Consider the following 17,429-nt stretch of genomic DNA (forward strand, 5'->3'; position numbering starts at 1 on the left):
CTCTGTCTATTGGTGTCTAGATACCTAGGTGGACAAATATAAATATAGAATAGATTTCTGAAAGAAAGCAAAGCTATAAAATTTAATTGGTTGGGTTCGTGGGGGACAAGTGGTGTATTTTATGTCTCGTAATATCTTAGGTTCTTTAGGAAAGGAATTTACCCTTCCGTGGGATGTTTTCCAGCTAAATACTGTTTTATCTTCTGATTTGGCATTGTTATCGGAGACTGGAGTCAGACTCTTTCTTTTCTCACTCAGATAAGTCTTGTTACGTTGACAATATTCATAATAGCATGTAATATAAGGCCTTAGTAACTGCCGAGGCATACAGCTAAATACCTTCTTGTAGTTAATAAAGTTGGCTTATTTGAATGCAGGTTATTGAAAATTCCATCATCTTTGGTCTGTCTCATGTCAGATCCGTAGGGTTTTGCTTTTTCAATTTTTGGATGTAGATTTACAGTATTGACTTGTTAATATATAGTTTAAAGCAGCAGTCCCCAAGCTTTTTGGCACCAGGGACTGGTTTCACGGAAGACAGTTTTTCCACGGACGGGGTGGGTGGGTAGAGGTGGGGGATGGCTCAGGCGGTAATGCGAGCGATGGGGAGCCCGCAGATGAAGCTTCATTCGCTCACCCACCCGCCCGCCCGTCGCTCACCTCCTGCCGCGCGGCCTGGTTCCTAACAGGCCGTGGACCGGTACTGGCCCGGGGCTGGGGACTCCTGGTTTAAAGCGAAAAAAATTATAGAGATGTTATTCTTGGTTAAATGCCAGGTTGAAAAAGTATATAAGGCATTAACCATCCTATGTTATTTCTTGGATAGAAATTAAACTCCTTCTGAGGAGGAAGCCAATTTTGTTCCTCCAAAAGTTATTTATCCCCTTTCCTTGTAGTCCTGCAGTATTGATGAGGAGCCCAGTAAGGCTTCAGTCCTTTTCCACACAATCTGACTCCTCTTCCCAAACCCCCAGAGGTAATAGAGCAGCGGTCCTCAACCTTTTTGGCACCAGGGACCGGTTTCGTGGAAGACAGTTCTTCCACGGACGGGGCAGGTGGATGGCTCAGGCGGTAATGCGGGCGATGGGGAGCGATGGGCAGCGGCCGATGAAGGTTCCACTCGCTCGCTCGCCCGCCGCTCACCTCCTGCCGCGTGGCTTGGTTGCTAACAGGCCGTGCGCCGGTACCGGTCCGTGGCCCAGGGGTTGGGGACCCCTGTGATAGAGAGTATTTTCGTCCAGCCGTTGCTTTGATACTCCTGGTGTTCAGCAGAGGACTCGGAGCTGAACATGTAGAGCGTTCAGCCTGTCCCCAAAGGTCATTCCTGTGAGCCCGTCACCTCCCTCCAGCTTACCTCTGTGGCCACAGGGTGTAAAGTATTTCAGTTCCTGAGCTATTTGAAGAGGGAGGGCTGGGTGGTGTGGGTGGGCAGCGTCTCTCAAAGCAGACTGGAAGCTCTCGGTTTACAAGAGCTCTTCAAGCAGAAAGAAGAAAGAAAGAAAAGAAAAGAGCCTATGCAGAATATCCAGCTCAGCTAAGGAAGAGGCTGCAGCTTTGGGAGACTTGCTCAAAGCCTAGCATTCCCTCGAGCTGATAGACTGGCAGTTGTCTGAGTGGGCGGAGTGTGTGTGTGACGTGGCCGCGTTCAAGTGTTTCAGCCTCTGAGCCGTCACCACAGCCGACCTACAGTCGGAGAAGAGTTTCGCTGTTCACATTTTGTTCTTTACGTTGTAATAGTAAGCGAAAAAGAGAAGGGTCAGAATTTTGGAATTTATGTAGGAATTTAAAGGAAAAAAAGCCCAGGTTTTTAAAAGATAAAGTGGTAAAGTTAAGAATTATTTATATTTCCATTGATTCTGTGGACATATCTTTTAAAAGTTGATTTTATTACTGTCTTGAGAAATAGAACATTGGGATAGCAGATAATGTCAGTTTAAAGGAATAGGGGTACTTTAGATGTGTGAAACAGCAACTCATGTCGTCAGAAGGGTTAGTCACAGCATGATTTTTTTTTAACACACCTTAAATATTTGCCAACATATATTTTGGTAAAGTTTTAGTTTTTGAATGGGAAAAATAAACCTGTACACTAGAGTTTTGTATATAATATGTAGTTTATAGATATTTATATAAAATAGTTTATCAAAGGACTGAAAGGAATGCTTGAATAAATTGTGAACTATATACTATGTCTGGGGGTGGAAAACTCAAGATTTTAAAAGAGCAGTTTTCTCCAAATTTATTTATAAACTCGACATTAAATTTTATGTTATATCGTTAAAAAAAAAATTTTTTTTTAATTTAATTTTAGTTTTGGCTGCTTTGGGTCTTTGTTGCTGTGCGCAGGCTTTCTCTAGTTGTGGGGAGCGGGGGCTACTCTTGGTTGTGGTGCGCGGGCTTCTCATTGCAGTGGCTTCTCTTGTTGCAGAGCATGGGCTCTAGGGTGTGTGGGCTCAGTAGTTGTGGCATGTGGGCTCAGTAGTTGTGGCTCGTGGGCTGTAGAGCACAGGCTCAGTAGTTGTGGCTCACGGGCTTAGTTGCTCCGCGGCATGTGGGATCTTCCCGGACCAGGACTCGAACCCGCGTCCCCTGCATTGGCAGGTGGGTTCTTAACCACTGCGCCACCAGGGAAGTCCCTTTTTTTTAGTTTGTATGTAGATAGTACATTCACATAGTTCAAATTTGAGAAGATTAAAAGTTTATAGTGATGAATTGCCATACAGAGAAAGAAAAAAAAAGGTATATAGTGAAAAATCTCTCACCCATGACCTCGTAATCACCAGTTTAGCTCCGTAGGCGACTGTCTCCTTGGCTTCTTACGTTTTCTGTAGGTATCATTCTCTGCTTGTGTAAGTAAGTATATACGTTTTCTCCTTTTTTTTAAAACAAGTCATAACATGCTACCCAATACATGCTGTTCTGTCTTGTTTTTTTCACTAAACAATGTTTTTTTGGACATCTTTCCAAATCATTTTATTTTTAACAGCTACACAGTACTCCACTAAGTGGATGTACCGTGGAATACATCATGATTTTTTAAATCTGCTTCCCACTGATGGACATTTAAGATGTTTTCAGCGTTGCTATGATAAAAATTGCTGCCTCACATATCTGATAACCTTGTGTACTTGACGTTTTGCCTATGCAGATGTAGGGAAATACTAGAAATGGAATCGCTGGACCAGAGAGTAGTGCATCTGTAATTTTGTAAGATATTTTCAGATTGCACGAAGTCGTGGTTCTGCCTTGGACTCTCTCACCAGGAGGAGATGACAGTTTACTGTGTTAAAGTTTAGTCCAAATGGAGAGACATTCCTCCTGCATTTTTTTGGTCCAGATGGAAAAGTGAGACTGAATGTTTTATAGATTTGTTTAAAATGAAGCATATATTTAATACTACATTTATAGTGTGAATTGAATCATCTTTCCTATCTTCCACCTTAAGGTATAAAAAGTGTACTTGCTCCTTTCTGATTATGTGCTAGGAGCTGTGAGTTTTACAAGGAGATTCTTAATGCATGAGAACTCGAATACCGTTGACATATTGAACACGATTAGAAGGGTACATGGCACAGTGACAGACTGCTCCCCTCGTACTTTTCTCCTGCCCCCTCAGGAGCTTCTGTTCAGAGTAAAGCTTTAGCTTGTGCGCCTGGGAGAGAGGATCTGCCGAAGGTTTTCCCCATGGCAGTACTATTATCAGCCTTAGACTGTGAAACAGCGTTTACTCAATAATCCGAGCTGCAGTACGTGGACCAGCCTTTTGTTTATCTCTCTGTAGGAGTTAAAATTAACTTTGTACCTGCCCAGGTAGTTGAAACACCATTTTATGAGTATAGAGACTTTTTTGGTTTCTAAAATGAATACAAGTGAAAGAGCTGTAGATCCCTAGAATCTGTCACTACCAGGTTTCACAGAGCAGCTGTCATACATGCTCACAGCACCTCCATTCCTCCATTCACAGGCCATTAGCCCGGTGCTTCTACGGGCCAAAAGCAGTTTAACGAGCATTTTTCAGAAGTCATTTATGTCAGTCGCTGATGGGCTTTCTTCTTCTCCGTGCCCTTCTCATGCTTCTGAGATGCTTTGGGGAATCCTAGCGCTAGAACGTCACTGACTGTGACAGCACAGTGAAGCAGGGCCTTGCTGGTCAGAAGGAGTAGAAAGCGTTGCAGTGTGTGTTTATGAGCTGGGCTCACTGCTCGTGTAGGGCGGATGCTTGTTATTTTGGCTTAAATATTTTTGTGGCAAAACTCATGTTCAGAATGTGTTCAGTATGACAAATACGATACTTGTACACAGAGCTTTGGATTCATACTACCTAGGAGCATAAGCTCTTCCATTTTGCTTGTGTATTCTCTCCCTTTCGTGGGTTTCCTCCTCCTCCCCATGGTCTCTGCCCCTCCTCTGCCGTTTTCTGCGTCTTGGCCACCTGTTGTCTCACAGTTTGAGAGGTGGCAGAGGGGAAGTAGGCACAGGACAGGAGCACTTGAGGCGGAGCCCCGGAGAGCGGGAATGAACGGAGCCTGTGCAGATCAACCTCGAAAGTCGGTTGGTGTCTGTGACGTGTGTAACTGTACTTTCAACCCACCTCATGACGCACCTAGAAAATTAAGCTGAACGTCAGAAAAGAGAAAGAAGTAGCTGGTTCACAGGGGTAGGATAGACAACACGGTCCAGGCAAGGATGAGATTCTCTGTGGTCCCACCTGCAAAGCAGGAGGAGTGGCCCACGGCACAGGCAGGCCTCTCGGGGGTGCGTTCCTGTAGTCAATGTGCTCTCGTTACTTGTGTACGTTTAAAAGCCCATACTCCCAACATGCCTCCTTGTCCCCCAGAGTTAGACCACAGCAAAGAAAATTATGCCATGATATAATTATACCACAAGTATTTTATTTGCATGAAGGTGATTTGTTGTTGGTGGATTCTAATTCTGTCTAATTTAAGAAATTGCTAAATGGCTTTTCAGTCGGTTTGGGAAAAGAAAGAGGGGACCAAAAGGATACGTTTATTTATTGTTTTAAACCTCTGAATAAGCAGGTTGTCCTGAAAACAAAACAAACAAAAGAAAACCTATCCGTTTTTAGTTTTTGGTCTTGTCTGTCTCTTCAGAGAGCGCCAGAAAGAAACAGGAAGGGACAGTGGGCAGCTCCCGCGTGTGCTTTGCCCAGCACACCCCATCGCTCCCAGCAGAGGGTCCCCGGCCGCTGAAGCTACGCAGCATCCTGGACATGAGCCCGTTCACCGTCACGGACCACACGCCCATGGAGGTCGTGGTGGACATCTTCCGCAAGCTGGGCCTGCGGCAGTGCCTGGTCACGCACAACGGGTGAGTGTGCTCGGTCCCGCCCCGCCAGCCTGCGGGGCCCTCGGGGGGGGCCCGGGAGGGGGGTGCCCAGTCTGCCTTTTAGGGTCGGCCCCTCGGAGTCCCACTTACCGACGGTGGGCAGAGCGTCAACTGCCAGGGCTCTGCCAAAACAGAAAGTGACACTTGTCAGGAGCGCTTCGGAGCTGCAGGGAGCCCGGAGGCGGCATGGTGCGGGGCGGGCGGGGCGCAGCTGAGGGTGTGTCCCCTCTTAGAGGGCGGCCGAGCCCGCGGTGTGGAGCACGGCGGCAACCTGTTCTCTTTTTGTAAGTATTCCGTGGTTAGGGTATTCATCTCCAGTACAGTAATAGCTTTCTAAGTGTTTTGCTGTTTATTCTTTGATTTATCGTGTAATGAGGGAAATCAGATACAATTAAACGAGGTTTGTGAATTAGATGAAAACCCTTTGCAGATGCTTTGTTTCTGCTTTTCTGTGGTCTCCATCCACAAACCTTTTGAATAAAGTGCTGGCAGATGAACACCAGTGCACTTAAAATGTATAAGTTGATTTCTCTGCCCTTTGCACGTAAACTGGCCGTGTTTCCCCACGGTAGGAGTGTGGGAAGTACGGCCTGGCGGGTGTCAGGCAGCGTGGAGATGCCCCGCGGGCCCGGCCTCAGCACGGGCCTCAGCCTGGCGTTGCTCCCCTGCTCCTGGGCTGGCGTCTGCCTCCTGCCCTTTCTCTCCGGGCCCCTTGACCCCTACTGCGTTGCTCTTCCTACCTGGAATCCTCAGGGACAGTGTTCTGCCTGCAGGCTGATGACGGCAAGGCCGGATTGTGTGTAGACGGGATGATTCCCCCGCACCGCCTGAGGCTCCTGCGAACACCGCACACTTAGGGGACCCAGCGGTTTAACAAACAATCCCGTAGGGACAGAGCACACGACCCCTCCGTAGAGAAAGGAGGGAAAGCGAACACCTCCCGCTGGGACACCGCCTTCGAGTTTCTCATTGACCTCTGCGGCCCCCTGCACAGAGGTGGTCTTCGAGGCTGGGGAGATGTGTCCAGGCACGTGGTCAGCACGGCACAGCTCAGGGGCCAGGTAGCCTTCCACCTCGGAAGCCCAGCCTCTTGCTGCTTTACGTGGTGATTGGCCGATAGAGTCTGTCTTCTTTCTTTGTGATTTCTTAAACGACTGTTTTCTTGGACAGTATATTAGCCTGTATTGGGTGAGGAATAGAAACAGAAAGCTAGAGAACTCAATCCACGATTGGTGTTTCCACTGTGCCAACCAGTTAAGATAAGTCTAGGTAACAGGAAATAAATCATTTGAGGGATGCAGCTCTTGATCAAGGGCAGGGAGTCTGACGATCAAATGCCACAGATACCGATGGGAGAAGAGATGTATGTTGTAAAATAACTACTTTCTTCTGTTTAATGTCTAATTTAAAGAATAATGGTACCAGACTTTATGGTTTTAAAAAGCTTAATAAGTACACGCTAAATGGAGTACCTTTTCATGAAGGTTTGGGGTCCTTTTAGTAATGAATGGCTCACTTGGAAGCCGAGCTGAGTGAGTTGGCTTATTAAACGTTGACCTGCTCTGTGTTGCTCTCTGTGCCTGGCGTGGCTTGTCCTCTTATGTCATAACAAGTGTGGATGTCCTTCTCCAGTCCCGGTGAAGCACGTCACAGGCTGTGTGGGTTCGTGCCCGTCGTGCACTCTGCTGACGGAGTTCAGCTTCTCAGCAGCACGGATGCTGGAAAGGCGTGAAGGGGTGGGGGGGCAGCGGATGAAGATCTTACCTGATCCCGCCGGTTTGTAAGAAAGCGTGGGGTGGGAGGTGGCTTTTTATGTTTATTGGCCTTGATTATATTTTCCTTACTTCTGTCCTTCGAGGAAAATAGATTGATAGCTAAAAGAAGAAGAGAGCTCATCTCTTCTGCATTTTAGTGGAGAGTCTAATGGTCAACATGTTACAGTTTATACTGGGTCCTTCAACGTGGAAAATAACTATGTGTCTGGGGGGAAGAAGACCTGAGGAACCTAGACTCTGAGGTGCACGGAGAAAGTGAGACTAGGCGGGTGTCTGGCAACGTCGAAGGTGCCCCACGTTCTGTATTCTGATTAGCAGAATTTCTCAAAATCTTTTAGTCTTGGTGGAACCAGCAGGATGTTAACTAGAATGGCTCAAAAAAGAGGTCCGTGACCATATGCGTTTGTAAAGTGTTGGATTAAATACAGTTGAGGTTCTTTACTGTGGAGCTTCTCAGAGGGGGGTGAACAGCAAATGTGGTTTTCCAAACGTGCACCCTTTAGGGGAGGAAAACGGGAGCAGAGGAACTCCTGGGACTGGTGTTTCTTGGAAACCAGTATTGATACTTTGGGAAGATGCTGGGTCGTGCACTGTTTACTCTGACGTCATTGTTCGCCACCTCCCTCCAGGGAACAGAAAATTGTTTTCTATGTGAATCACATTTTGCATTGATTTTCCTTGCACTCCTGAAAGTAATAAAGCAGCGCTGAATTTGCCCTTATTACTCTCAAATCTCTTTTCTCCAGTAACTAAAGAGAGGAAATATGTGTATTTCCTCCTTTTTAGGGCTGTTACTTGGTGAATACAAAGATTACTTTAGAAGTCTATAGATTTGCCATCGTGTCTTTAATAAATTCGTGACTGTCCTCACTGTTGTGTACCTTGCGGTTTGGCAGAGGTTACTAACATATTAACTGAAATTAATCATTGTATGTAACTGGGTAGAAAAGAATGAGTAAGAACTAAACTGGGATTCTTTTACTGAATTGTCAGGATGCTCACATTTCTTGATTCCAGCTATAAATGCAAGTGAATTGATGGTTTTTGTCTGTTTTACCTCAAACATTTAGTCAGAGAAGAACATCTACTGAGATAGTGTTTATTTTATGTAGTGCATTTTTTGAGCTTTTTGGAGGGAAACTGGCTCCCATGCTCTGAGAACTGTTCAGTTAGTTTGTCTTTGTTCTTAAGGAAAAGTACGTTGTTTTAAAACAAAACGAGAAAACATTAGCAAAGAACCTGTTTCTGCCTTGCCCATTCCCTACCCTCTCTGTTTGCCACCCCGCCCCGAGCACCCCCTAGTGACTGCTTTTTAACTGACATCGGTGGGGGACCAGAGCCTTTGACTGAACGAGGTCCCCTGTGACTTCTTCAGGGAGTCAGGATGGTCTGAGGCAGTGCCATACAGAGCTGACTTAACCGGATCACAGGGACGTCCAGTCACCCTGAAGGGCACGCTGGATGGGCTTTCAGAATTCAAAGATTAAAGCTTTTTAGGGTTCTTGACATTCACTGTCTGTATTGCCATACATTGTAGTTGAAGTCATTCACTTCCATTATAAAGCCAGTTACCAGAATTTTGTTTTAATGAATAAAAAGCAGTTGAATTATTTTCAAGTACCCTCATGAGAATTTGTTCATCATCTTGCTTGATGTTATAATAATGATATTAACCGAGAAATAATCATTATTTAGAGAAAAATGTATAAAATTAAAAAATCATTTTTATTAAACTTATTTTAAGAAGCAGAATTTGGCAGGTCCTGAAAATCAGGGAGCGCATGTATTCGTCAGCTTTATTTAGTGTGCGTTTTCTTTCATTTTAATTCCAAGTAGTAGTCACGGGATTTCTTAAGTCTCTTGACAGGCAAGAGGCTTGGAGGCCGGAGCCTGAGGAGCCTGAGCCTTCTCCTGCCTTTTCCCCGGTGAGGGGGATCCGGTGAGGAGGGCCGTGGGCTGACATTTCAGAAACGAGAGAAACGCTTTCCTCTGTGGAAAGAACACTGAAAATGAAACTCCATTTCAGAGTTTGATAGCTGTGATAGATGTTGTTTCTTTGTACTTTTTTGTAGTCATCGTCATTGTGAGCTTTTGATTTTTAATTTAAAAAGGATAACCACCCACCAGTGTTTCAAATAGGATCGTGTCACTTTGGAAAGTCAGTAGAATTCATGCTGTGGGACCTGGGATTTCAGATCATTTCTGTGTTTGTTTTCCTAAAGCTCATTAAAGCATTCTTATGGTTCATGTTTTAATTTTTTCTCGCATTCTCTATCATTGTGACTGGAAGCCCCTCCCGCCTAAGTTCTCCCGCAGTCATTAGCATCACGTGGTCTGTTGCAGGACCGTCTTGGGGATCATCACCAAGAAGAACATGGTAGAGCACCTGGAGGAGCTGACGCGGCGCGCCGAGCCCCTGGTGATGACGCAGCTGCTCCCCAGACCCGGGGGTGGGGGCGCACCGTGACCCGCCCGCAGTCTGTCCGCGAGGCTGGGGGCGTGTCCAGGCCCCACCGCAGGGAGGGCCAGCGGGTCCCGCCTCCCGTCAGGGTCTTTCCTTGGATTTGGGGCTGTAGGCAGCGTGGTCGGCGGACGAGCGGACCCTCTTGGACGTTCTTGTGGCAAATACGTGCCCTCGCGGACGAGCCGCTCTGTTTACAGTGCCCCCCAGCCCCACCCCGTCTCTGTCTTGTTCCCTGGCCTTTGGCCGTCTCGTGGGGACTCTGGCTCAGACGTGGCTGTCACCGGCCTCCGTTCTCTGCCGTATCCGCAGAGTCCTGGGGCCTGGGCCCTGGTGCCCTTCGCAGGCTGTTTCTGGAACGCTGTCAGCAGCTTTGAGAGCCACGTGCGGTGGTTCTCACTGGCTCTCTGTCCCAGTGGGGTCCTGACTGGAGATGATTTTGAATCATCTGATAGGTGGCCTGGCTTTGGCAGTTACTGCCTGGAACTGTCTTGGCCTGCAGTTGCCGTCCCTCCGTGAGACCTGTCCCAATCCAGCGCCGATCAGGCACCCCTGTTGTGCGCTAGCCCTTCACAAGTGTTTCATGCATCCTTTTTAAAAAAAAGCTACTAACCAGAAGAGTAAGTAGCTACCCACCCATTCTGCTTTCTGCTTCGTCTATAATCATCCTTTAGGGCTGCTTCTTGACGTTTTCACCTATCTTTTAACGTACGCATTAACAGCTCAGACTTTCATAAAAGCACTGTATCTTAACTTTTTTGACCAAAATCAAAAAAGGAAGACATTGATGACTGTACTAGAAATTTGGGTTGTCTTAGAGATTTATTCTTGGGATTCTGAAGTTTGGGATTGAAATTCTGTGTTGACCATTTTATATGCATTTTATCTCAATTGTATGTGCTTTCATGTAGATTCTGCATACAACTGGGCAATCCTTAAGTTATTTTTTTAAAGTTAGTTCATTTTGGCTTTAAAAAAAGCGGAACATTGAGGGGATTTGGTCATCAGACACTTCTTTCTTGATGCGGTGGGAACGAATTTTCCTTCTCAGGTGGTGTCAGCGTCCTTTCCTGTTCTACATCCTCCCGTCTTTGTCCCTTTCTCGCTGGCACACGTTACTCAGGGTGGCTCTGCTTCAGGGGGGCCGAGTCCTCAGTCTTGGGGAAAGGACACCGAGCTGTTAGTGACGTCGTGCTCGCTATATCCAAGGATGGGTGCTGGGTATTTAATTATCTTTACCAACAACATGCTTTTAGAAAATACAGAATCAGGCTGCTTGCTTTGCTCTACTCCTGTCCACAAAAAGGGTTTAGCTGTGGATTTAGCGCCTCTTTTCTTTTCCTTTTAATTTTAACGGCAACCTTCTGTTTATCCTTTTCAGACGCCTCCTTGGTATCATCACAAAAAAAGATATCCTCCGTCATATGGCCCAGACGGCAAACCAAGACCCCGCCTCCATAATGTTCAACTGAGCCCCGTGACGTCGGAGGGAGAGGAGGCCTGCCTGTTGAGCAGCACCGCGCTTTAACCCGCTTCAAAAAAGGAAATAGAAAAGCCGGGCCGCTGCAGCATGGTTTGCAATACTGCTGGTGGAATGGAGGAGTTGTTTGGGGAGGGAAAGGAGAGAGAGAAGGAGGCGAGTGAGTATCTCCCATCCCACGAGGGCAGCACGTGGTCTCCTGTCTGCGCTGGATGCGCTCAGCCCGGGGTGTGGCCTGGGCCTCCCTCCGCGGGGAGGGCGCCCGAGCCTGACCCCGGCCCCCGGCCTGCTCTCCAGCACCGCAGAGACGTGCCTGTTTCGGGAGGGATCCCTCTGAGTCGAGCCATCTCTAAGACTGCAAGGTCTTGCCCTTTTTTAATCAAAACTTTTCTGTTTAACTCATGAATTGTACAGTTAAAGCGTTACCTTTCTACATTCCGGACGAGCTTCTCCCTCTCCCCGCCACCCCTTCTCTCTCGCGCTCTAAGAAAGCCTCTGTAAGTTGGTGTGCCCTTTGGAAGCAGTCCTTTCTCATATTGAGATGTACTGAGGTTGTACTGAGGTTTCACACACAAGAAGGGAGTGTTTCTTGTGCCCTTAACCCTGTAGTTTGCCCCATCACGAGATGCTCGGTGCCGTCACGTGTGCGCCGACAGAGGCCCATGGCACCGGGAAGACCTCCACGGAGTAGAAACGAGCTCTCGCTTGGGTTCAGAATCAGCAACGGTGAACTTGACTTGTGAGGATAAACAGTTTTCTTTTTGCTTTTTTTTCCGCCCCTCTCTGACTTTACGGATAATGTGACCTGGTCGTATGCAGATTTTCTGTTTCTAAAACTCCTATAATACACAAGTACTGTTGCGTGTAAGGAGACAAGAGGCTGCTTCATTGACAGTGCCGAGAAGGAGGAATTCTGTTTAGCTGCACCTGGTGTGAGTTGCATGTTTAAACACTGGAATTTTCTTTTTCTTGAAATTAGATCAGTCTTTTTCTTTTCTTTTCTTTCCTCAAGGTGTTTTACTGCTGACACTGAAGAAGAAATGTAATTCATAACTTGCACTAAATGTATATTTCTTTCTTAAAAATTTACCATTCTTATTTATATTTTTATGGATTAAAATTTATAAAATACAGATCAGTTAATATCGCACTTAAGTAATTTTACCTTTTTAATGTGATTTTTGTAGACTAATTCAGACTTAGAAATATGGAGATACGAACAAAGTTTACAGTGGGAACAAGGGTTTACGATGTGGTTATGGTTATTTCTCTGTGATCAGATGTGTACGGAAACCTTTTCTGATCTTTCACTGCCATCCCCTGGGTTGTCTTCTGACCTGTCCATTTTGACTCATTAACTGGAAGCTGAAACTACATATTATTTTGCAGATTAAAACCAAAAGTTTAATACTGTTAACCTTTAAAAGAAAAATGGAAACAGTAGAATTGCAGAGTTGGCAGTTAAAACATTAATCTGAACAGAACCTGTGACTCTTTGCATAGGTCACATCCAGGTGTCCAGTGACGTTTTGAATCCACACTGCACTTTTTTGCAGGATGAGTTGAAAATGTACCGGGATGTGTTTGGAATTGTGGGTTTTGGAAATATCTGACTTAATCGTGGTCTTAATTCACTATTGGCAAAGGCAGTTTACTTGAAGCACTGGCCTAAAAATTCTGGATTATGTATTTTTGGAGGCAAAAATGAATTTTTACAGACAGACGTTTTCTGAAACATAACTGGCATTGAGCTGTTTTTACATTTTAGCAGTGGTTCTTCACTGCCTGGTTCTTAATATATCTGTAAGATCTGTGAGGTCACGGAAGATCTTTACGATCTGGAAGGTTTATAAGATCATGAGGCCAGATTAGAGTGACAGTTGAGAGTTGAGCAAAATGTTAGGAATTTCGTGAGACCTTCTCAGTTTTGCTGTGTGCCTGCAGTTAGTGTTTCGTCCCCGTTCCTCCCCCCTTGGCTGCCTCCACGCTTTCTTCCTGGCGTCTGGAGGTCAGTCCTTCCTGAATGATGGTCCTGTGCGTCTCCTCTCGACCTGTCATCCGTGCATTTGCCCCGAGAGGCACGGCCTCATGAAGTCACACGTGACGTGGATTTTGTCTCCCACGTTTCCTTTCCGATTTCAGGTCCTGCTTCAGAGACTGACATCTCGGGCGGATGTTGATTTTCTTCTCGGTGTGTCCGCCCTGCTGAGACAGGGGAGGGGGGGGCCGTGTCTCCAGTGCGCTGGTGGTTGTCTGCGTCACTCTGTCCCACTTTTCCTTTTGGTACGTTGGGGTGTGTCTGCTTTTCTGCCAAAGGAGGGAACACTGGAGACCATGAGATCGATGTGCCTGGCTCACTGGCGAACGGATTGACCGATGTGGGTGGAGTGCCTCATTTGAGTACCTTTTGGAGAAGGTATGATGAGAATGGGCAAGGGTGTCAGCATCTCTTCTTACTCAGCATTGTTTTCAGTTTTGGCTCATGAAGAATGCTTAGTTTGTTAATCTGTGATGTTGCCTAGAGCTGTATTTATCTGTTTTTATTTATACTCATGTAGTAAAGCTGCATATCATTACAGTAAAAACGGTTACTGTGATGAGTCAGTCAGAAACTCTATTAAAATCTGTATGACAGTGTGTGGTTTGGCCTTTGATTCCCTCTGTCACCGTCCCCCGCGGTCACTGCGCTCTGCGCGCAGCCTCGAGGGTGGGGGGGGAGGGTCCCGCGTCTCTCGCGTTACAGGGCCGGTGCTGTCCTTTGCAAGCAGGGGCGACAGGGGGACTGACGCTGGGGTAACAGCGCGTGGACGTACCAGCGATGGTGTCGGCGGCGTCTGCGGGCCCACAGAGAGATGGCTCTCAGTTTGCTGTCACACCCCTGAAAGGAGACGCGTAAGGCGGCGGCACCGTGTGTTTTTAAGAACGAGTGTGGAGGTTTGCTGAGAGAACTGCCTGCGAGGAGGTGGTGACAGGTGCGCTGTGGAAAGGCCCCCGAGGTGTCCGGCGGAAGGAGCCCGGTCCCCACGCGCCCGGTGGGCGTTGTGTCATTGCTCTCGCGTGCTGTTCACTCGGCACGTGGTGAGCACCGACTGGGTGCCCAGCGCCGCTCCCTGCTCCCGAGGCCTCCGGGCACGCGGGGTGTCAGATGCTGACACGTGTCGGGGTGCGCTGTGGTGGTTGCCGAGCACGTGTGTTTACGCGATCCCGGGGACCGCGCGCCGCTGGCACAGCCGGTGACTCGGGCAGAAATCCCCCGGCTGGGAGGGTCCGGGGACACAAGCCACGGGGGGCGGAGATGCTGGTCGTGTCCGAGGGGCAGGGTGACTCGTGAGCGCACCGTGGGGGCGGCCGGCTGACGCAGTTCCCCGCCGGGGGAGGAGCCACGCTGAGCACGCGTCCCAAGGCGGGAGCCCCGGCAGGTGGGGGGCGGGCCTGGGGCGGGGCGGGCCTCCTGCGCTCTGCGGGTCCAGACCGTGGGGGGGCGGGGCGTCCGGACCCTCGGGGCGTGCAGGGCCGGAGTGGGGTGCCGGCCGTCAGGTCTCCCAGGCTTCGGGCCAGGGAGCTCGGAGCACCGGCTGCGTTGGGCGAGGGCGTCCAGTGGACAGTTGTGTGTCTGAGGTGCGTGTTCGGGACGCAGGCCTGAGCTCAGCCTCCTCGTGGGGCAGGACAAGGCCACCGTGGGGTCGAGCGGCCAGGGCAGCGTGAGGCCGGGTGCAGAGGCCCCTGGTGGGAGAGGTGGGCCCCCCGGGCGCGTGAGTCACGGTCGCCGACAGGTGAAGGCAGTGAGGACGAGAGTCGGCCCCGCGGACGTCACTGATGACTTTGGCCGGGGCAGGTTCAGCGGGATCCGGCGGCGGCCGTCTGCCTAGAGGGAGCTCTGCAGAGATGGGAAGGGGCTGAAGGCATCCGGGGCCACTTCCGGAAGCGCGATGTGTGATGGAGGGTGCTGTGTTGTAAGCTGCGGGATGTTATGGCTTTTGTTGTTGTTCGTGGTGTTATAAGGACACAGCGGGCCCCGACGGAGGCCCTGTACCAAGCCCAGGTCACCAAACCGCGGCTCAGCCCCTCAGCTAAGGGCAGGTCCAGGCCCCGGCAGCCTGGAGGTGCCCGGTCAGCACCAGTGAGGTCATCCGCCGCGGGCCCCTCTGTCTCCTGCAGGTAGGTCACCTGAGCCCCAACAGGGCGCCGTCCCCCCTTGGGCCCAGGAGGGCGGCCCGTTTTGCACAGCCCCTCGGACCCCCTCCTGCTCGCTGGATGGGATGAATCGCTGAACACAGCCAGCAGGGTCTTCGGGGTTTACTCAGTTGGATTTTGCTTCTTTTAAGCAGTGGGGATGTTTGAGGGAGACTCTCTGCTCTGAGAGGGGGAGGGGGGGCCTTGAGTAGCAGGAGGGACTCCAGGGGGCGGGGAGCAGGTTGGACAGGCGGCCTTGAGCAGGAGCTGTGAGCCGGTGCGAGGGGTGTGTCCTTGTGGAGACAGTTGAGATCACGGTCTCCGGTGAGGTTTATTGCTTCCGCTTCTTTTCTTGGGTGAATCATTCTACATGTGTTAGAGGTCACACAGAAAAAACTTTTCAAGCTCCAGGTGTGAGCTTAGCTAAATTTGAGCTAGGTAATGATTTTGTTAAATTCTGATTGGGTCAAGGTGCTTTATTCATGAAAGAGCCCAGGTACTTAAAATGAACAGGAAGGCAGGTGGCATTTGGAGGCCGCAATAGCCATTGAAGAGTAGATAAAAATATGTAGTAAACGAAGTTTCAAAGGACTGTGCCTTCAGTGCAGGAAAAAGGTAAGAAAGGAATGCTTGGTGTCGGGCTGGCAGGAGCTTGTTCTTGAATGACCGAGGCTCGGACCTTGGAAGGCCAGTCCCTCCTGAAGCGTGCTACCAGCCCTCGGACACAACTGCTGGGCTTTGAGACTGGAAATGTGTCTACTTCACAAGACTGTCGTCCTCAGGAAGCTCTGCTCACAGCTGTACAGCATCCAAATTGTAACTGCCACGTTCTTGGCACTCCTGCCCAAATCCTGTCTTGGCTCCAGTATACCCAGCTTTCTGAAGATTTGCACTCAGCTTTGTGTAAGGTATGGATGAAAAGCTGAATTTTGTCCCCTTTCATTTATTCCTTGGTAGGAAATCCTGTTGAAATCCGCATTACTGATCACAAGAAGGCAGATTTTAAAAACTTACATTTGAGGTTGTTGGATCAACAAACAGCAAAGTTAAAGGAACCTAGGATTTCTAGCTGAGCAAACCGTTTTAATGGAAGACACTTGAGTTTCGTAATCAGTATTTTAGATAAACGTGTTAACTATTTCTGAATACTGCCACAGTACTGACAAGCACCCTAGAAAGTAAAGAAATCTGTGGGAAAAAGCTCAAGAGCTTCTTAAAAGGTTATGTTAAGACCAAATGTGATCTGGTTTTTCCCGAATCAAAGCACGTGTGAGCTAATTGTTACTGTCACGTTTTAACATAAAGCAGCTCAGTGTTCAGATGGGCCCAGGTAGCTGCAGGCAGGGCCTCACGTAACGGAACTGTGTCTGTTCTTAGAACGGGAGCCCTGCTGTCAGGATGTGGACGTTCCTGGACGGGAGTGAAAGGGAGGGGGAGGCGCCATCAGCTGAGTCTTAACTGCCCACAGCGGCAGCACGGCCACGGGGAGGAGGACGGCTGCCGCACGTGGGCTGCAGCAGCGGGGACTAGTGACCCCAGAAGTCGGGGCTCCCCAACTTCTGGGCATCTCACCAAGCAGTTCCCCAGACCGTTCCCCTGGTGCTGAGTGCGGGCCACTGTGGTTAACAGATAACGTGTGTGTTCAAGGGTTTGTGCCACTGAGGGACCTTAAAGCCCACAGCCTCACCAGGGAGTGAGTCCTGCCCCCGTCAAACTCCTGCCCGTCTCCTCGCCCTCCTGCCACGAAGAGTCCGGGTCTCAGGTGGGCTCTAAGGAGGCGGCTGACACAGTTAACTTTGGGGAGGTCTGTGGGCAGGTCCAGTCAGTCCTGCAAGATGGGGGGTGAGCCAGGTGACCTGTGGGCTTTTCCACCTTGAACCTCACGAGGGAAACCTCACTAAGGGGCCCTTTGGCCCAATCCAGTTTGCTATTTTGTGTTTCACTGTGAGCGCTGAGGTTTTAAGGTGAAGGACGTCTTGTCAGGTTGAAGAAGGATCTGAAGCTGGTCAAACACAGCTGCCCACACACTGTACTGGAAACCCAATGGAAAACTTGAATGGTATACTGACTACATACTGTGTCGACGTCCTAATGCTGTATCGATTGGGAGGTACAGACTGAGCCCGGGGAGCGCTGCTGGAAGGAATGGACCTAACAGAGTGAGTGGACGCTCGCGGGGTGAGGCCCGGAGTGC

The 17,429-nt window shown here is 48.9% G+C and overlaps 1 protein-coding gene across 8 annotated transcripts in view; it reads left to right on the forward strand.

Moving 5' to 3' along the window:
* Positions 1 to 13,699, forward strand: part of CLCN3 (chloride voltage-gated channel 3) — an 84,320-nt gene extending 70,621 nt beyond the window's left edge. For 5 of the 8 annotated variants that reach the window (XM_082402102.1, XM_082402101.1, XM_082402106.1 and 2 more), the window contains 3 exons: positions 5,112 to 5,328; positions 9,465 to 9,540; positions 10,964 to 13,699. In XM_082402102.1, coding sequence (XP_082258228.1) covers positions 5,112 to 5,328; positions 9,465 to 9,540; positions 10,964 to 11,110 — 440 coding nt within the window. In that variant the 3' untranslated portion in view covers positions 11,111 to 13,699. Of the gene's footprint in view, positions 1 to 5,111; positions 5,329 to 9,464; positions 9,541 to 10,037; positions 10,934 to 10,963 lie in introns of those variants that run through there. The other 3 variants (XM_082402105.1, XM_082402107.1, XM_082402103.1) reach the window with 2 other exon arrangements.
* Positions 13,700 to 17,429: the final 3,730 nt, after the last annotated feature.

The sequence above is a fragment of the Balaenoptera borealis genome, assembly GCF_965194805.1.
Source record: "Balaenoptera borealis genome assembly, chromosome: 8".
NCBI lineage: Eukaryota > Metazoa > Chordata > Mammalia > Artiodactyla > Balaenopteridae > Balaenoptera > Balaenoptera borealis.